The sequence below is a fragment of the Amphibalanus amphitrite genome, unplaced genomic scaffold, assembly GCF_019059575.1.
Source record: "Amphibalanus amphitrite isolate SeventyFive unplaced genomic scaffold, NRLGWU_Aamphi_draft 000742F_arrow, whole genome shotgun sequence".
NCBI classification, from domain to species: Eukaryota; Metazoa; Arthropoda; class Thecostraca; order Balanomorpha; family Balanidae; genus Amphibalanus; species Amphibalanus amphitrite.
In genome coordinates, this window is record NW_024882236.1 from 249,057 (window position 1) to 270,679 (window position 21,623).

The 21,623-nt window shown below is 50.0% G+C and overlaps 1 protein-coding gene across 1 annotated transcript in view; it reads left to right on the top strand.

The window, feature by feature from the left end:
• Window positions 1-3,022: 3,022 nt before the first annotated feature.
• The window catches only part of LOC122365475 (homeobox protein araucan-like), a 53,702-nt gene continuing 35,101 nt past the window's right edge, over window positions 3,023-21,623 (top strand). The window contains exons 1-2 of the mRNA XM_043336716.1: window positions 3,023-3,476; window positions 11,196-11,432. Of these exons, the coding sequence (XP_043192651.1) occupies window positions 3,441-3,476; window positions 11,196-11,432 (273 nt within the window). The 5' untranslated portion in view covers window positions 3,023-3,440. The remainder of the gene's footprint in view (window positions 3,477-11,195; window positions 11,433-21,623) is intronic.

Consider the following 21,623-nt stretch of genomic DNA (forward strand, 5'->3'; position numbering starts at 1 on the left):
TTTTCTTTCTTTGCTGCAATTCATGAGGAGACCATATGGACCCTTACCTGTCCTTCCGCACCCCACTTGGGAGATGGGTGTTTGAACCCCCTGGGTTTTGTGAATATCTCTAAAGCGAATTTTTGGAGGGTGGATTACGATCGGTTCTATGCGACAAGTGACCACACACACCCAGCCCCAGGTCCGCTCACTCCCTCCCCACATCACCCCCGCCCCACACCACACTCCAGCCCGCCTCATCCACTGAGCCGAGCCAAATCGACAGGCCTGACCCTTACCCCCACCCCCACCCCCTCCCCCCAGCCGGTGTAACGCAGCGTCCGGTCAAATCGCTCTACCAGGCGACCCGAGCCGGTGTCATACAGTGTGGGTAGGCTGTGCCGCTTCACTCTCGGGTCATGCGGCACAGCCTACCGGTACCAGGCGGCTGCTGCCAATGCTGAGCCATAGGAACCCGGTGGATAAAGAGTAGAGGATCATCAACCTGTACACGACTGTACGCCGACCACCATAAGCATAGTGAAGTATGAAGTCAGCAATCGCAAAAATAATGAGCTGGGAACGGTTAGCACATTAGTCTTCTGGCCTACCTCATGGCACGTCTATTCAACCTGGTTTTGTGTCAGCTGCGAGTATGCACAGCTCGTGATTTCCGTTTGCCTTTCACGACCACAAATCGCGGCTGTCTTTGACGTGTAACACAATCGGGCCACTTCTTTCAAACCACCAGTCATCAACCAAAACGTTTTCAGCATTCCACCGCCGCCTCTGCCACCGCGCTTCTGTTATCGCCCCAATCCTCCCCCTCCCGCCGCCCCCGCGCTGCTGCCTTCACTGCTTCAACGCGTTCAGCGCTCAATAGAAGCCGCAGCGGTCTCCCCACCAGTCCAACTCCTGTGTCATCGCGCTCAGTGCCGCGTCATGCATACACTGCTCACTGTGAGAGCATGAGCAGCGGCGGTCCGGCTTTGATTGGAGGCGTTTGTCATGCAGCGCAGAGCCACTCTCTATGCGACAGACGGGAAGCCGGACACGGTTTTTCTCCTTGCCGGGATGTCGAACCTGTTGCAGACGGCTTCTGGAATTGCCGTTCGCTGAGGCCCGAGGAGATGAGAGAAAACTGCAGGAGGGAAACGTGCTGAGAGGAAACCGGAATGAAAGGAACCGAAGTGAAGAGAGCACTAGAGGTAACGGAACCAGCGCTGGGAGAAAACTAGTGGGAACGAAAACAAGCTGTGAGAAAACTATAGAGAATGCAATGAAGAACAATGTACAACGCAATGTAGAGCGAATGCAATAAATCAAAGGATTCGGTGGAGTCATGTTAGCCTACCAACTTTATACATGAACTTCTGTGAAGCTTATGGCGCTCATTCACCTTATATCAGCATCACATAACTAGTTTTATTTCCCTACGACCGTTGACGAATGTTTATGTCGTTAGCTCCAACCCAAATGAGGATTACTTAGTTAGAATTAGTACTTAGGACGGAATATCGTCATAGTGGTAAGCAGAATCAGCAGTGTCTGATTGGCGGTTAAACGGAATATGAAGCCTTTTCGCGCCCCTTTCACTCTCTCACCAGATAGAGCGTCATCCAGCATTTAGTGGGCCGAAGTTTGGAACGTAAACTGGTTGACGGGCGCTGAGGTTAGTTGTAAATGTACTTTTATATGCCACACCAGCGACAACTTTCCGCTACAAAATTTTATGTCGCGATTTCACGGCTTCCACGGATTTATATGTGGCATTCAAGGCATGATTGCCTCATCTACGCATAGTTGAAGTACCCATTACTCTGAGATGTTTAAGCATATGTATGAAAGTATGAAGTTATATTGACCATCATCTTTTAGGGAACAGGGAGGTAGGTGGCTAGAAAACTATTTTTACGAAACGCCTTGGTTTAGAAACTGACGTCTTTCTCACAAGAAATTAATACGCATATAACCTGATGTCTAAGCAGACGTTTTTGTAAAGAAAAATGTGCTCAGAAATCAGATTTAGACATCACGACTCATGGCCTCACAGCATCAACTGACATTCTGGAAGAAATGAATAGTTTGAAGCCTAAGTGAGACTTGCGGGCTCACCGTCAACTAGCACTACGGTTGTGGTCATGGTCCCAGCGCGGAATGCTCGCACTGGACACATCAGCCACCACTACTAGGCGTGGGCATGTTACCAAGAGCTCCAATAGCCTAACCTGTCAGCCACCACCACCACCACCGCCCCAGGGCATGTTATCTGACCACTTGACTGAGCCTTTGTGTGGCTCCCAGCGCTCCTTGACTGTTATGTGGTTGAAGCCAACTGCGAGATTGAGCTCTACGTAGTTTCCACCATTCCATCGTCAGCCACCACCGCCCCTGGTCATATTATTAGCTGACTGCTGCGCTGAGCTTTGTGTACGTCCTAGCCTCGTCAGCCACCACCATCCCTGTCCTATACTATCTTGATCTGACTACCGGGGTGAGCTCTACACAGCTCCCACCGTCCCACCATCAACCACCACCGCCCCAGGCCATGTTATCTCCCCGTAGCCAGGCTGAGCTTTGTGTTACAGTAAGCCCCCCAATCTGTGTACACAGTGCTATGACGGCTCTCCCCGTCCCTCCCCCTATCCCCACCGCGACAGACAATATCCCTCCCAGTGGCCCCCTCGGCTCCCCACCCTCCACAGAGCACATGTCAGGGATTTTTGTCTTTTAGCTTCCTTTTCCCCTGTTACCGGGTGCATTTTGAATCAGAGTTCAGCGGTCAGGGGTCACCGGTCGCCGGTCACCCGCCCCGGGGGTGGCAGGTCAACCGACCGAGGCCACATCCGCTCTGTCCGACCGTGTCGTCCATGTTTTCCGCCCATCAGCCACCGGCCAACAAATGGGACCGGCCCGGTCCGGGTGGCACGCACCCGGCGCGCGGCGCGCTCGATACTGGGGCGGGGCCTCGGCTGCGCCAATCAGCGGCCGGGTGGGCGGAGCGACGGCCGAGCGCGCGTTGGCCCCGCCCCCGGTCGGCGGCGGGTCGCCAGAGTCGACAGAGAGCACAGCGACGACCAGGACCGGCGGCGCTCGGCGGCACGCGGCAGGAAGGGAGTGTTCGGCGCGGTCTGCAGTGTTCACAAGCGGTGTCGTGGTGTGGGGACGGCAAAGTGGACAAACAGTGACGCACAGTGGACCGGGAGGACACCTGTGAGGATCCAGAGGACACAGAGGACAGTTGTGAGGACACGGAGGAGCGTGACCTGTGGCCGGACCGTGAAATCCCGCGAGATTTTCCGCTCCGTGGATCCATCTGTGGACACAGGAGCTGGTGTGGTCCCAGGGAGTGCTGATATTGCTGGGTGGCCATTCATCACTCATCACTCCGTCACCCGTCACGAGCGGACCGTCACGCGGCGTAGCGCCCCTGCGGACCGCGCGGGCCAAGCGGACGCATCATGTCCGTGTACCCGGGGCTCGGTTCAGCACCACAGGTGTGTAGATATGGACGGCTTCGGCTTCTACCGTCAGCATTTGTTGATTCTATCCCACACAAATGATTTATGGCATCAGAGCAACAGAACCTGATTGATGTCTCATATCAATCTAACCCTATTAAGCGCAATATGTAAGCTAGCTAAATCTTTCTTAATGTGTTTCAATTTCTACACATACTGGAGATGAAAAACCTATCCTTACACTGTCCTTATTCATTCAACCAGCTGATATTGCCGGAGATCCGGGTGCTCTCAGAGTAGACCTCCTAACCCTGTCCTCACCAGTCCGTCGTTAACCGCCGCTCCTTCACCTCTACCCAATCCCCACCGCCGCCGCCGCCGCTCGCGAACTCGTTGATCACACCCCCCTCGCCGCTCGCGGATCGTCCGTCTTCTAGCACTCTCTCCATCGTCCCCGTTAGCGCCGGCTCGCCCCATCAATTCCCTCGCCCTCGCCCTCGCCCTCGCCGGCTCGCTGCTGAGCGCGTGCCACCCGACCGACCGTCCGCCGCTGGCGCCGGCCGTATTACCCGCTGTCCCGCTGTGTCACTATGCCGCTGTACCGCTGTTGCCGCTGTCCCGCTGAGCTGCGGTGCTGTGGTTTCCGCTTACCGCTGAAAGTCATGGCGAAGATTGCTCTTTGCTAGTTCTATGCCTAAAGTCATGGTATTGCTTGATCTAAGTTAGGTAATGCAGAGCGCTAAGCAGCGCATTCCGCTGATATATAGCACTGCGAGTCCCTAAATAATGAACTGGGTGAAAAGCGGCACAAGAGGGACCTCGCAGCTCGCTGCTGCATTGATTTAGATCACCCTGTCTGGCTTTCGGGCTACATTGCACACTGTCTGTACAGGTCTGATGTTTGCATCATCCGTACCTACAGCACATATACGCCTGGGTGCGTCTGTGCAATGTTTAGTAGACCAGCTTCCGCTATCAGAAACACAAAGCATCTCATGTTTTGAACACTGCAAAATGCTTGGTGTGCGCAGTACATTACCAGATACATATCGGTGCCATGGGCCAACATACCTGCTGAGTGCCCGCTGCAACATGGGTGTTCGCTGTATGCTCTACATCGTACGATGTTCGTTGTGTTCTGTGAGCTGTGCGTGAAAGGTTTAGAATAATTCTGAACTGTATGGACTGTGTGGACATGAAACACGAAAAGACTTTGACAATATTTATTTTGAGATAAGTAAACTGAATGTTTTGTCCCAAATCTAATGTTAATTTCATAATGCACATATGTTGAACGATTTGAGTCGTTTCCGTGTCTCCTGCTCCATACTCAGGAGCTTGTTATTGAAGTCCTGCTTTGAGCCATTGGTTGTCGGGATGAGTCCAGCTCATAAATGCAAGTCTTCAGCCCTCAGGCAATTTTAGGTGTCAATGCATTTACAAGCATTATAGCTCAAAGTATTGGATATCTTTTCCAACATCTGTAAATCCACTATCCAGCGATCAAATACTCATAAAATGATTATAATTTTTGCTATCGACATAAACTCAACAGTTCAATATTCTAATGAAAATCTCAGTCGGCTTCCCCACTCGTCTGGTTTTGTGGCCTTTGAACAGGGGATGAGTCAGGGGCCACTCCAGCGAAGCCGACTGTATTCGCGGGCTTACCCGCTAAGCCAGCCTGAGGGGAGAGGGTGACCCGACCGGAGGACCGAGAGATACCGAGGGACACCATGGGGAGAGAGGGCAGGAGCCAGGGGCTCCGCCACAGGGGGGTACGCGGGGGTCCGGACCCCCTCAATAATTTACCTGGGGGGTACAGTACCCCCCAATATTCTGAATACCTATAAGCGTGTTTTCGCGTAAGAATGACTCAATCATTCACAGAATGTGTTGAATAATTCAGAATGTGCAGTGTTGACAGTCGCAAAGCTAAGGAATTTAAGATATAGAAATGTAGAGATCCCTAAAAATGTGACACACGAAGCGCTCAACTTTCGCCGACCTATATGTAGGTATGAGAGTGTCATTATTCTGCCATTTTGTTATTAAAATGAATGCGTTTAAGGTTGCTATAGGATTAGCCCAGCATGCTAGAATTCGGCTATAATTTCGTGAGAGAGGTCCAGCTTGCAGGACACCTAGACACAATACCCGCCCCAAAAGAGCTTCAAAGCGATCTGATAATCCTTTTTCCATGTGAGGTCAACCGATAGTGTTGGGGGAAGGGGGTTAAGCCGGTCTTTCAAGCACCGTACTAGTCTAAGCAGCCTCACACCGTTCTGAGGTAATCTGCAATAATCTGCACAGGACTCTGAATGCCGGTCGGTAGAGATACGTCGGTCTACAAATCATAACTCTTACAGGATTCCCTGCATAACCTGACCTTTGATTCAATTGCAGCATTTTGATATCCATTTTCAGGTCGAGGTAGGTCACTCTTTGATCACAGAGACTGAATGTCAGTCTCTAAGGACTCCATACTGCTATATGTATGAGGGCAGGGCTTTCAAATCCCTTCAACGACTCCTAAAGCCCTGCGCTTTCCTTCAACTACGGCCTTGGAGGACCCGGCACTGGCCTAAGAGCCTAACATAGATATCTGAGCGCCTATGAAGGTCCCTGAGTTCCCAAGCGCATGCCAGTCACTGAGAGCCTAATGCGCTGTCTGATGGCTAACACCGCCCTTGGAGCGCGCAACAGCGGCCTCCATTGCTCAAAAACGTTGATTTGAGAGGCCGCCATGTCGGTGTCAATGGGCTCCTCTTCTCGGTTTTCGATTTCTTGTGCAAACTGAGCCTTAGTTTTTCGGCTCAAACCAAAATTATCCCGATAGAATTATTAAGTTTTCTTTGAGCTCTAGAAAAAGCGGCAATTTTTCATCATCTTCGGGAGCTGCAGGGGAGGGGGGTGAATTCGCCCAAAATGCCCACCCCGGATCCGCCAGCGAGGTTTTGTGTTTTCGGTCGGACCCCCCCAATCCCAAAACCGTGGCGGAGCCCCTGGCAGGAGCCGGTTCGTGTCACTAGGGAGCATGGGAGCCAGCGGGACTCGAATGGTAGCTGCAGGGGCTGCATCATGTATGGACGATGTTTTAGAAGTTTTATGGAGTGGACTATGCAATGATGCTCCAATACATTGTTCAGTTGTAGTGCTCACAACTCACAAGTCAGCTAACATGCATTAAAATAGGTCCCATTTTAAAGAAAAACTAATATCTTCGTTACTACTGTTATACGACGCGTCGCTGGTGTCTCACTATTCTGCAAATGTTGCGGTTTCATGCTGATCTCTTTCGAATATCTGGTGCAAAGTCGTTTGAATAGTTAAAGAGCACAATGTTCGGTGCAGGTTGTCTTCCATGCAGCTCGAACAGTCACCTGATGCTGGGAGATTCAATATTAATCTGTATTTCGTTCCATGTAAGGTCCTGTTAACATAGGTCATGGAAAAGTTCATCATTTGTACCTTTTGACAAAGGAGCATCAAATATAACATATTACCACGAAACTAGTGATGTCAATTACGGAAAATCGGAATACCGATACCAAACCAAATACCAACCAAAACCGTGGGGAAATACCGAAACCAAACCAATTTGGAATCATGATGAAAATACCAACTTTTTACCATTTTTTTAGCCTTTTATACATTAGTGAGGGCTCATGATACCAACAGAATACCGATTACACTAGGATTGAAATACCAAATACCAATTTGGTATCGGTTTGGTATCGGTATACCAAAAAGTTGGTATCCGATTGACATATCTACACGAAACATTCAGCATCCTTGTTTGAAAACATTACATCTTTGTTTTACTCTGTTTACAAATTAACAGCATGCATCACGATAATTTGGTAAATAACCCAAGCTACCGCACTATATGGTTCCCTGTTTATAGTCCCTCTTCAGCACACGCATTTCTGCGTGAGGATTTTGTCCCTTGTTGTCTCCCCTCTCTTTCCCAGCTCAGAATGAGAAATGGTAGTCATTAATTCGCTGAATGAGCCCCGGCAGCTCCCCGCCCTCAGCACGTGGAGATAAGTCACATTTATTGAAGTTAATAGGCTACCAAGGCTCGCTGCTGGCGACACGAAAACCTACATCCAACGGCTCGATCTACGCTGGTGATACACATAAGAAGTAGAGCGAAAATGGTGTTATCGATAACTAAGCCGAAATGTTAATGCAAGTGTATGCGAAAGTGTATTATCATGATAGCATGATATCATGATTGTTATGGATTTTTGCGAGATTTAGATTTATGATTTTAAAATTTTGCACCTTTTAACCCGCGCCCAGATGGGGTCTGCCGAGCAACGCGGTCTGATGGGGGGGGGGGCCATTTTGGCCCCCCCCCCCTCAGATCTCGAGAACCACGCAACATAGCGACAAGCGGTAAACGGTGTTGGATAGCCCCAACAAGGAACTACCTTGTGACCCAATTTCATTGACCTCGGTCAAACCGATGACGTCACAGGTCAGGTCAAAGGTCGAATTTTCACCGTTTACAGGCATTTCAAGAAATGCGTTGTAAAATCGTGTAAAATGCATTTCATTGAAAATCATCGATGGGGAAATGTTCTTCAAACACATATTTTGCTATTTGAGGTCACTGATACCAGGTCAGGTCACAGAGGTCAGGTCACTGGGGGGTCACAATATGAAAGTGTCGTGTGATACATGTTTTATGGTCCATTTTACATGACAAATGCGATTATGTGGGTCAGACAGACTTTAGGGCCAGCTTAGGTCACGTTTTGGTCAAGGTCAGGTCAAGGTCAGGTCAAGGTCAGGTCAAATTAGGTCAAATTTCAAAGTTGATATTTTTGCATAAAATGGGTATCGATTCGATGCAGCTCGTCACGGGGAGTTCAATGGTGGTCACCGTTTTGCGCTACGAGGTCTAGAATTGCTAAAAATTGAGTTCAAAAATTTGACGTCATCAATTTTTAACAGTCTTTTCGCTATAACTTGGCCAAAAAAAGAGGTATCGATCTAAAATTTGGTATGTATATCGAAGAGCGCAGGGACTATCACATATATTCCGGTTTTTTCGAAATTCGAAAAAATTTTGGAAATTTTTTGAGTTTTTCTAAAAAAATCAATTTTTTTGATTTTTGGGGGTCAAAATCCAAAAATTTCAAAAATCCGAGATAGCAGTTTTGTAGCGCCGTCTTTTCTCTACACAACCACATAAAGAACTTTAAAATTGCTTGTGAACTGTAGAATTGGTGAGCGTTTCAAGATGTCATGTTTTTTGCTCATTTTTACTCGAACATGACCTCAGTTTGACCTCAATAACTCCTGACCTGAGGTGACCTGTGACTTGAAATTTTGTGTGAAGGTGTCAAATTGATGTCCGGTAAGGTACTCAAAATTTGGCGGCGCTGCGCGCCGCCGTTTTCTCGCTATTTAAGAAAAACCACAGGGGGGGCCAAAATGGCCCCCCCCCATCAGGGCGCGGGTTAACGTTTACACTTTACACTTCTGCTGCCACAAATTTGAGGTTGATGACGACAAAAATACACTCCTTGTCTAATGTCTATACAGCAATATTCGATATTTCTTTTTTTATCAGTGCAGTTGCCTCTGTGTACTGTGCAGGTCAAAACTGTCATACAGAATGCAGGTGATCCATTACATTTGATAACTTCACTGATGAATTTGGATGCAGCTACGAGTGACCATTGGCAGCAGAACTCTCAGCAGTCGTAGCTATCCAAGGTAGCGTTATCACCATATAGACCATTTTTCCTCATCGTGGCCACTGGCCAGCACCAAGAATCTGTCGGAATGATATCAGACATTGTCCTTTTTCCTGTCGTATCCGGTATGCATGTCCGCAAAGGTGATTAGCACCAACATCATTACTCTTTATTAACACGCGCAGTGGAAGGGTTGCGAGTACTACGCCCAGTGGAAGGGGGGGGGGCGGATGTCGCCCCCCCCCCTAAGATCTCAGCTCCCACTGGAGCTAGAAAGACGAAATTTGGAGGGTAGGTGGGGGCCATGGGGAACTCTGCTGTGTGTGAATTTCATGACCCTAGGTCAATATCTTCAAGGTCAAATGAGGTCAAATGTGGTCAAATCTGCCATATTAGCGACTTTTTTGCGTTTACACGCCGATAACTCAAAAAATTACCGGCCGATTTTCTTTTTTCTTTCACTATACGAAAGAACAAACAATTGTGAGTATGTATGGTGAATTTCTAGATAATCCAACAATAAATATGGCAGTTAGAAGCCTGCTAAGTGTAAGATGTCGCCGGCTGAAGCGGGATCGGCCGACGCGGGAAACGCGGAAATCACAATTTTGTGTTTACACACTCATAACTCAAATTATTACCGGCCGATTTTCAAAATTCTTTGACCATATGATTGCCTGTACATTTCTCAGTCTTCTCACCGAATTTGACGCGAATCTAATGTAATCAGCGGTAAGGAGCGCGATGTAAAGAAGGAACCGTCCCGCCCCGGCACAGTCTACAATTCAGGCGGCGCGTAACGGCTAGCGCCGGCCGCCGCGCCGCCGCGCCGCCGCGGCGGCAGGATGTTTGACTTTAGACCGCTATTACTAGAAAAGTTGTGAACCGATTTTCTTATTTCTTGCACGAGAAGATCCGCAATTCAATTCTGGGCAGGTAGCCGAAATTTCACATTAATATTATGTTTGCGACGCGAGTTATTGGCGAAAAACAGGAGGGGTGGGCGAAATCCGCCCCCCCCCTTCCACTGCGCGTGTTAAAATATCAACGTTTTTTAACACATTTCAATAAAGATCAATGACGGAAGGTAAAAGATAGCGTTATAAAACAGTTAAGATGTTTAATTAGCTTAGATATCAAATCATTGCACTACATGCTGCTATGAAACACACCCACAAAAATACATCTCCAACCAGTCTTGGAACAATATGTACCACACTACGTTCAAAGAGTCCAAACTGTTATAAATAGGCAAAGATGCTCACGGAAACTCGTTCAAGCCATCGAAACGATTTCAGTTAATTGTTCAAACCTAGGAAACATGACAGGAAAACAAGAGCTTACCTGTTTCCTGGAGTGCAAGACGCTTACGTGATTGTACAAGGTTACAATGGTGTCATGGCACGCATTAGCACCGGTTTTTACATGCGATAGGTACAATTACCATTAATCACTGATTATACTAAATTTTGATTTCCATTAGCCAATTGCTGCAGCTTCAACTGAGGTTCTGATCATAAAAGAAGTCAGGTAATTCAATTGTTTGTAAGATCGCAAGCTAGCGATTTTACTTGACTGATAATATACCTGCACCTACATATATACCTGTATTAGCTCGTGTAAAACATGTCGCATCATCACTGAGCTTTGTCATCAGGTAACAAGATATCCTAAGTGGAATTCGTATAGCTTTTCCTAGCTTATCAATCCTTATGATGACCTGACCTTTGTGCTGCTTTCAGGCCGTGACTTGACCTCTTTGATTTCCGGCTTAACCTTTATGTTGTGATGATCGGATCATAAACTGATTTATATGATATGATCGGATCATGACGTGATATATGTGACCTCAAACTTGACCTCTGTGCTGTGACCGGACCATGGCCTGACCTCTGTGCTGTGATCAGGTCATGACCCGCCCCCAGTGTTGTGATCAGATAGTGATCTGACCTCTGCATGCTGTGACCTTTATTCTGTGATGATCGGATCATAACCTGACCTCTGTGAGCTGTGACCTCTGACCTGACCTCTGTGCCCTCAGGCGCTGTCGGCGACTCCCCCCACGACCAGCAGTTCGCCGAGCTCTCCATGCTGCAGTACGGGCCGGCCGATCCTGGCTGACCCCATATCGGGTCACACTGTGTGCTCGTGTCAGCTGGACCCGGCTAGGATGCTCAGCTACCCCCGTCTCAGCACCGCCGGCTACCCGTTCTCCGACCAGGGCTACGTGGGCCTGCCGGACCCGGCCGCCGCGACGGCCGCGCTCTACGCTAACCTGGTGAGGAGCGCGGGAGACTTGGGGGGGGGGGGATCAGGAGAATTTGGAGTTCGATGGGAAGCATGTGGTGATCAAGAAGACGGGGAGAAGGCTAGGAGGGCGAGGAAGGTAGTGCAGTAATAAGGGAACGGTGTGCACGTAAGGTGACAATGAGACGCCCATAAGCTGGTCAAATCAGGTGCTCAAAAGGATAGGTTTTAGGTAAGCAAGGATGTGCTTTTGTCAAGTGACGGTGAGAAAATCAGGAGACAGTTGAACGTTTAGGATACATTTAGAGACGATATACATTTAGAGACGATAGCGTGATCAGGACTTAAGATATTGCATTTGAGACATTGAAGAGTGGAGCTGGAAAGTACGCTCCGCAGACCGAGTTTAGGACGCCTCGGTAGCCGACCTGTTTGATTTGTGGGTTCTAGTGCATCAGCAGACTCACTTGATGCTCACACATGTGCATATTTGCACGGATTTGGGCAACAGTTCATGTTTGTGTAATGGTGAATCTTGCATTTGGTGGATACGGTCATGTTCTCGTGTCATGGCTCATGAATAATAGGCGAGCATGTAGATGCATTTTTAAAACGTGTTCGCGTTCATGGTAACGTGTAACCACGGACAATCGTGTACGATCTATTGACGGTTTTAATATTTATCCACTGGTTGCTCATTTGTTACAGAGCTTATTATGAAAATTCCACCAGCACTTCACTAAAGTATTAATGGCTAACGTCTGGAAAAGGTCCTGTGCCACAGTTGGTGTGTATTCAGTGCACCTAAGCCAGAAATCACACGTGCAATCAACCTCTAAAATGTCTTATCATTTGTCACCTTGCAATGATAACGAGGGAAAATTAATAACACCTTCTAAATCCAGCATGCATATTAGCTATAGTGTATGCGTTACTACTTAGACAGCTAATGCCTCTGTAAACCTGAAGTCATTTTGTAATCTCTGGAAATATGGTGTTGCTCGGTAAAGCTTTTGTCACGTCACACTGAGGTAACGTGACCCCACGCAAAGTGTTGCACCTCCAAGGTGACAAGCAATATGCCTTGTTTATCCAACATTCATCCTTCCGGATTTCATAGACACATGAATGAAAAGGCTCACTCACAGGACACTATAAGGATTCTATTGTGTTCATCGGATCCTTGTCATTTGGCAGGCCAGTTCACACCACATTTATCGATTCTGTGAAGTTCAGACGTCCGAAAAAAGAAATCCAACCACCAATGTCGGTTCCCTTCCAGTCGTCGTCCCAAACTTCCCCAAACCCTACTACGCACAGCCCTCACCGCTCTTTCTATTCCTCTCTTCCTCACCCAGCAACCTCTCTCTCCGTCTCTCAGCACTTTCGCAGCTGCAGCAGCTCGCGCGTGCAGCTGTTCCGCTCCGCAGAGTCCATCTCACACTGCTGTGTGACAAACTGACCTCGGAAACACACAGAGAGGCAGGCCTCTGAGCTCAGGCTCTGACCCGGGCGATGGACAACACTCGCCTGCAGGGCATGAGGGTAGTGGACGGGGATGGTGGATGGTGGACGGTGGACAGTTGGTAGACGATAGACGGTGGACGGTGGACGTTGGACAGTGGATAGTGGAAGGTGGACGGTGGACAGTAGACAGTGGAAGGTGGACGGTGGACAGTAGACAGTAGTCAATTGACGGAGGATATTGGACATTAAATAAGTAGACATTGGTCACTGACCAATGTCTATGACCAATGGTCAGGCCAGGATAGGCGGGTCGAGACCACCAGAGTCCTGCAGGACCACCCACGGCGTCCCCCACCCCCCCCCCCCCTTCCCTCCACCAGTGGCTGCAGGTCGCCAGGCCGGTGGCGGGGGGGGGGGCGGAGTTGCGTGACCACTGCATGACGGCTTGCACTGGGACTTGGTCCGTCAGTCCAGTGGCCGATGGCCGAGCCATCGGAGGGTTCCTGGTCCCGTGTCACTGCTGTCAGTTCTTGTGTCAGTTCCGTGTCAATCCTGTGTCAGTCTGCAAACTGGAAATACAGCCAACCGAACGACGAACAATACTGGCTGCTTTGTTGGATTATTTCCAACGAACGTTCTGAATATGGTTGGGCAGTCCAGTGCTCCAAGCACCAAATAGTCGATCTATGTTACCCTGACTCCTGTCTTCGTGTGCAGTGTGCACCCAGTCAGTCTGCCTTCCCAATGACCGCACATGTCCACCCCTTCCCTCTCCTCTCCAACCAAATCAGGAAGTCCATGGGTTACGGGTCACACCTGCACTCCCCCCCCCCCGCTTCCCCCCACCCCCCGCTACGGGCACCACCGTCAGCGTAGCGCAGTACGTCCTTGTGACGTCAAGCCAGGTGAGGATGAAATCGGCTTCTAGGTCGCTTAGTCCTACTCTCGCCCGTACTGTCCAACCAGCCCTCAACCTCGCTCGCTGACCAGTTAGCCGACTCTCGACCTTCCCAGTCAGCCAGCTCTACCCTCGCCGGCCAGCCAGCTCTGCCCTGACCACTCGCTCAGCCGGGTCCCATCCCGGCGTCGCTATCTCGTCGTGTGAGACAACTGCGGCGCATGTCGCGCCGTGTTAGATAGCGCTCCGCCGAGCTGGGACCGTGTCCGAAAATGGCGTCCGAGCTGCGCTGTCCGGCCCTGTCGGACACGACGGCCGCGGGCGGAACCTGGACACGCTATCGGCCGCTCCCCGGTCCCGAACAGCGACTGGGTCATTATCATGGATGTTCCGTACGTCTCACCGATGTTCCCTAGACGACCGAAGAGATGCTGAGATTTGGAGAGCCGAGACGGTAGATTTGATGTTAGTGAACATCGGTCTCTAGGAGTTATCGTTGGTTGATGTGTAGCATTGATTAACATCAGTCTTTATAAGCTCGAACGTTGATTGGTGGCTTGGGGAATGTCTTATGATCTATATCAAATTTAAGCTAGATGGCCTCGTTCATCGACGAAGCCAACAAGATTAGCGGCCATCTTTGCTGGAGATAGCAGTCCCCTTGTCAGACATATTTCCACAGGGAATCTGGTATGCTTATATTCGCTCAGTAGCGATCATTTATTCTCTGAGCCAAACTAGCATATTTTCGCGCATGCAGTTTAACACGGTTCGTCGGTTCACGCCGGCCACCCATGATCTCTGATCGTGCGATCTCACTGCAAGCGAGACACGGACACACCCGCATTATGTCTTGTAGCGACGCTGATGACTTCATCCAGCGTTGCCCAGCGTGGCGAGACATTCTAATGATTCACTGCTCATGAGCCCACCCCCACCCAGGCCCCCCACCCCACCCCAGTGTCCCGTTCCAGCACGGCTCTGCAGGCAGGGGAGGGGCGGGGATGTCGCGCGGTGGGTGGGCCGTCCCAGCGCGTGGCACGGGAGTCAGCAGGGTGTTAACTGGTTGATGATCAGTAGTGACTGGTGGGTGACACATCCGGTGACGAATCTGTGTCATCAGACAGATGTCAAGGAAGTCCTGATTACCTACAAAGGGTGAATAGGGAGTGGGTACATGGTGTTGCACGGATGGCTGGTGCAGTGGACGTCCAACGGTTAAATGTCCTAAGCACTCAGCAGAATACATGGTGTGGAAATGGCCATTCAGTTGACACATCATATGCAGATATACAGTGTGGATGCCGACTTCCACATGGCAATCAGAAGGCGCAATGCAGTCTGTGCATGAATCAGGTGAAAAAGATCTAACAGAACAGGCAACAGCACCGACAGTTAGGAGAGAGGATCAATAGAACGGCTCTGTCAGAGGTTCAGAGCGTCCCCACGGGGTGATCCCGAAAACTCGACTCAGACTCACTCGATCTCTCGAGATCGCCTCAATCGTCTCGGTCGCTTCGTTCATCTCGCCCATCTCACTCAGTAACGAGGCCGATGCTACCAACAATCACCCTCATCAGACACTGACTCATGGTGCTTCTGATGGGCCACTCAGAGGACCACCGCTAACCGCTGTTTACAGCCTGGGTGTGGCGCTAGTTGTGGATCAGTTACCAGAGTCGCCAGCACAAGTAACAAATGGGAAGAGTCGATCAGACTTGACTCATTTGTTCAGCGGAGCCTAGCGCACTTACTGCTTGCAAATATTTCTAAATTATGTTATTTCAATTATCTCTGCATCATGCGATAATTTATGGCCGTTATGCGAGCGCGGGAAGTGTCCTAAGACGTGGCCAATGAGCTGTGGGCAGAGCAGCTACGGCATGCCTGCAGTCGCTGCCGTCGTGTCTGACAACGTCCGACGTCCGAAAACGTCCACCGACGTCCTACATCCGACGTCTGACGCCCAATGTTGACAGCCTCAACATCCACTGCGGCAGCGGTGGCGGTGGTGGTGGTTACGACACCAATCTGGCTGATTGGTGCAGCAGCAGGCGGATGTTGGGCGATGTTGGTGTCACGAGTCGACTGGTGTCGAGACACCATGGTCGAGTTTGACCTTCTGCCCAGAGTCGACCATCAATCAGCCTATCCAGCACACGAGGAAGATAGGACAGGGCCAGAGATACATGAACTGTTGTAAGAAGTGCAAGTGAAGAAGTGCTTTCTTGCGCTTCTTCGTGAAGTGCAAGAAACTGAGCGGCAAGCACGAACACTATTCCCATAAGAAGAAAATTTCATTTCGCTGAACTGACTGCAGTTGAAATGTGGAGGCTGCATAATATCTCAACATATCAGCTTTTCCGGAGATGAAATTCCTCACTCGGGTCGGGTCGTTTGTTCTGAACATCCAGTGACGATATGAGGCGGTAGCGCCACCAGGCCAGCTTCTGTGCTGGCGTCTCGGCTGTCTCTCGGCCCCATTAGCTGGTGGTCGCCATCAATCAGCTATTCAAATCAGGGCTCTGCCTGCCGGGAGTCCTTCATTCACCTGTCTGGCCCAGTTCTGCTGTTGTTTTTCTTCCAACAGTCCATCGCGAGATTTGTCAATTATCCCGAAGGCAAAACAGATCTTACGGCACTGCGGGGCGACTCTGATTCGCACTACGAAGTGTCAGTCTGTCTCGATAGCCGTCAACATTAGCAGGAAGTTGTTGATGCGCCATATCCGCCGCAGATGTGTCCGTGTCGTTAAAGTGGCGCAGGTGCAACATTCGGTCGCACCTCTCCGTCGAGTCCGGCCGCAGTGACACATGTAATTATTGGGGCGTACATTTCTCGCCGTCGGGCCTGATTTGAATTTGAGATCGCCGCGCGTGCGCCGACATTCGTCTCTCGGGCGCGGGCGGCGATTGATGGCGCGCCGATTTCGCTGTCGGCTGTGAGACGAATTCCGGCGCGGGCCGTTGTCAAATGAAGGTGATTGGTGTTGGTGCGACCATCGATCAGCCTGTGGCACCGGCCTCTGACGGCGCGCCCGGACCGTGTTCCGCAAACGGTGGAGCGGGGCCGGTGACTTGGGGACGGAGGTGGGGGCTTCCGACAAACCGAGCGCAAAGTGCGAAATCACTTTTACCTACATTGTTTCCTTCGACAGAACACAATGTATAAAAGCAATAGTCAACGTTTTATAATTAACTTCAGTTCCAGTAAATCAAAATATTTTATGAGACAAGAAAATCGCCTCAGGCAAGGATAAGCTCTATGCAAGAATCTGTTCTAGGTAACATTGCTAAAATTGTACACATTTCATGCAAGTCTACCACTGTTAATGCTTCTAGAAATGCATGCCACAAGCAATAAGAAAGGCTTTCCATTCGTGACATTGTACTTACCATTATCCATACGCTAGCTCGCAGAGTAATAACGCAATGATGTTTGACTCTCTTGACTGCTAATCAGTGAGATTTTGAGCCGATATAATAGCCTGATCGGGCACTACTGTGCGCACCGCTTCACTACACACAATCCTGCTTCGCTGGCCGATGATCGTCCAAGCAATGCCTCCTATGCGAGTACTAATGCATCGTCCACCCACACGGAATAAATATTCTGCGGCGAAGTTGTATCCGCACTGCGTGTATGTACAAAACACCACTCAGCAAGGAATGTCGAGTGAAGTTCTCTTACCGACTGAGCCGCGCTGCAACGCTATATGTAGCTCTGCGCTGCATATACAGCTACTCGGATCGTACGATTGTGTGTGCATTTACAGTCAAGACATTTACAAACGGAATATATCGAGCGGCCGTTGCTCGCATGCATTTGTCGGCAGATGTATGTGTTTGGTGGCTGTGGTATTTGTTTCCGTCAGTGATAGAGCTGTGTGGGTTTTGTCCCTGGCCCGGAGTCCGCGCTCACTGGGCCGCTGTTTCACATCAGCCGCTGAGCCCAGCGGGGACCCCATTCATCCTCCGAGCTGGGTCCTTTCAGGGCCACCCCTCCCTCGCCTCTCGGCGGCCGCTCCCCATCCCCTCCGCTCGGCACCAGGATTAATAAGATGTGAATTTCATGCCGCAGTGCTACCCTCGCCGACATTAAACCAACACAGCGGCACTGGGCGGCGGCGGCCGGCTTCCATTTTTTTCCACTGGATTTGTGCGTCAAAACTGATTTTCATTTGATTCAGTCTGCGCGCGGCGGCCCAGCCGTTCGGAAAATTGCCAGGGGCGTCGGCGGACCGGCGTTATCTAGCGATCGGTCGCCGGAGCGCCGGCGGGGCCATCAGGTCGCCCATCCGAGCGGGGTTAACTTTTATAAGCGCACGTTATTGGTTCGTTCGAGGCGATGGAGCTAGAAATGGCGCGCCGCTGCGTATTCACAGACGGATGGATGAAGTGTTACCGGAATGGTATTGATGGAGATGGTATTAGGCGGTGAATGGTGGAAAGAGTGAACTCGACGGTGTGTGCTAACAATATAAATAGAACTGTAATGAGTTGTTAAGTTTCGCAAAAAAGAAGACGATTCCTTATTATTCATAGAAGTAGTCATATAACACGTTCTAAAGGCAGCCAATTGCGATCAGATTTCGTGAGCCTAGTAACTAGTTGTCGGTGACTTTTGCTCTTAAAATTGCGACAAATTTCGGTCAATTTGATGTTGAACTGTAAGACATAATTAGAGATCATTGCTAAATCAATTGCGCAGCATAATATTGTAACTTCAACGGCTCAGCAAACGGTAGCACCATTTCTACTCCCAAGTACCTACCCAATCAAGCTCAACAACTCTGCCGCAACCTGTTATTTTTAAATGTCGCACGAGAAAACGACCTTATCAGCTACCGGGCTTCACTTTCGCCCGTGTTGGGGCTGTGTGAGACGGGGTAGCAAACCTGACAAACGACTCAATTATCTACTGGAACAGTAGCAAGGCCAGATATTGTACATCATCTGACATTAGAAATGACATTGTTGAGATACGAACATGGTCGTCAGCTAGGCTTTGTCTTGCGTAACCACAGTAGCAGAAAAGGTGTACGAGTTTTTAGAAATTGTGCAGCAGTCTTGATAAGGGTTATATTCTGCACATTCATTTTAATGTCGTTTGAAGAAACGAGCAGCTTTGACACAGTTATATAGGTCTATCTATATCTGGAACATATCTTGTTATGATATCCAGTATCCACCAAAAATTAATGACAAGATGTAGGACCGTTTTTACCTTGTTTTGAAAATGCAGGCAGGGTATCTATTCTGCAGGCGACTTTGGTCAAGCTGTCCTAAATATAAATATTCAAACCCACGCTCTTGACTGCTCAGCTTTGACTTCGTCGATGAAACCTTTCCCACCAAAAAATAAAAAACGGGTTACATACAAGGCATCCATTTCAAGCATCAGCCTTTCAGCGGAAAATTTTGACCGAGGAGCTGACCGCGCGGCCGGACCCTCCGTTGGGCGGACCAGTCGCGTGCCCCGACTGGCCGGCGCCGTCGACGGTCGACAATTATTGCGCTCCAGTTGACTGCTGGGCGGCGCACCGATCGGTCGACCCGCCCAGCTATGTCCGGCATGATGGGTCAGACGCCGGGCGTGGCGAGGGAGGGCAGGGATGGACGGAGGGAGTCGGGAGGACGGGAGACGGGTACTGTGGGATCACATGAATATAGATTGGGGAGGAGGGAGGTGTGGACCGTGTGAAACAGCGCCGAAGCAGTGGTGATTTCGCCTTTTTTGTGTCGATTTGTTGATCTGATGCGTGAGTGCCTTGCTACAATATTCATAATGGACCTTACGGTGCCGAATCATTTTAGTGATCTGAAGTTTGATTGTGTGAAAATAATCAAAGCTGCCGGGAATATTATGCTTTCAGCCAGCTGAAGTTCACCCAAGAAGAGAGTTGCAATATGTATCGAGGTAGCTATGTTTGATTTGGAAAACATAATCTGAGCCCGGATTTCTGTCATCCGGTCACCCATGTTGGTACTTTTGTGTCATAGATGACACCAAATTAGACGGTGTCAATCAAACTTTCCCTTTGGCAATTTTCCCATGAACCTCTGGTCGCCTAATTGTTTTCTCAGGCTCCGGGTGCAGGTAGTGACTTCATCACCTAATCCTTTCAGTTACGATAGCGGCCATTAAAATAGAAGCCTCGGATAATGGCCTATCTAGTTCAAAATAGGTTGTATTTCTTGTACATTGCAAAATTACACCAGTCATGCACGTTTCAAAAAGCATTGTTTGGCAGCCAAAAAGGATATTGAGAGAAACATATAGGCGATAATTTACCACATAACACCGTCTCTAGTTAGCTATTCTAACCCATATTGCTGTTGGTACTACACCGTTTCGAGCAGTTAGGCAGTACTTAAAGAGATCATATCGAAATGCCTGCAACCCAATTTAGTTAGCATGATATCTCAAGGATGTATATTGTCACTCTCATTTGTAAATGTCATAAGCCTGACAAGGCATGAAAATTACGACCAGCTTAGGTGTTGCAAAGAAGCTGAGAGATTTTGGAGAGCGGGCGTGTCAGAACCGAGTCTGGGGCTTGTCAGGCAACGCCACAGTGTGTCAGCCGGCGGCCGTGTCAGTTGGACCAGACGTGTCGCATCGACAGTTTCGGGACAGGTGTGCCGAAATATCAGTATATCTAGCCGGCTTCTTCAGCGAATGGGAAAGTAGATTTCAGCAGGCCAGGTGAATTAACGCTGCGGAATAGCATGCATGCATCAGTCACATACATACTCCCTACATCTTCGGAACCACGTCTAGAGATTCTGACATCGATGACTCAGCAATCGTCAGAACTCAGAAATCAGAAATCAGTTCAGTTTGAATCCAACTACATTTTGAGTCAGACGACCTTTGCTCTGCCAGGAACACGAACGCATTCCGAGAAATTCGGTACTCGTTGAGGGCAGCCCCTTCTCCTAAGCAATTAACTTCTTCTTACAGGCTAAACGATATCTTTCCTGGGTCCTCGACTCAACAGTCCCCATGCTCATGTTCATCACCATCGTCTCCCTCGCCTAACCCCTGCCCCATCTTTCCAGGTACTTCTCCCCTGACTGACCTCCCTTGGCCCCCTGGCCCGCCGTCCCTCCTGACCCGTCTCCTTAGCACATCTCCCCCGGCCTGTCCCCCAAACTCATCTCCTCTGACCTGTCTCTTGATCTGTCTCCTTTTGCCCACCTCCCTTTGCCCATCTTTCCTGACCCATCTTTCCTGGCCCATCTTCCCTGGCCCCTGGCCCTCCGTCTCTCTTGACCCGTCTCCCCTGACCCATTTCCCTTGGCCCCTGGCTCGCAGTCTCCTTTGCAGATCTTCCCTGGCCCCTGGCCCGCCGTTTTCCCCTAGCCCGTCGCCGACTCCCTGGCCCAACTCCTTGGCCCGTCTCTCCGGGCCCGTCGCCGACTCCCTGACCCATCTCCCCTGGCCTCTGGCCCGCCGTCTCTCCGACCCGTCTCCGACTCCGAGTCGCCATGTCGGCCGTCACCGGTCCGTGTGGTCGGCCCGCTCGGCAGCCGTGCCGACACACCGCTGATAGGCGTACAAAGGCCTGACGAGTCGCGCCTTCGACCGTCACCTGCATAATGCCAGGCACGAACAAATTGGCGACATTAGGATATCAGCCCATTGTCTGCGCGGCCCCGCGGCGGCTGCTGCAGCGCCGGCTGAGGACAGCCGCGGACAGCGGGGACAGCGCGGACATCACGGACAGACTACTGACGGCGCGGACACGTCAGGCGACATCACTGATGTTGGATAATGTGGTGTGAAGCGATGAAGACTAGCGTCCACGATAATTGATTGAATGTCTGCAACATCTGACGTGATTGGCCGATA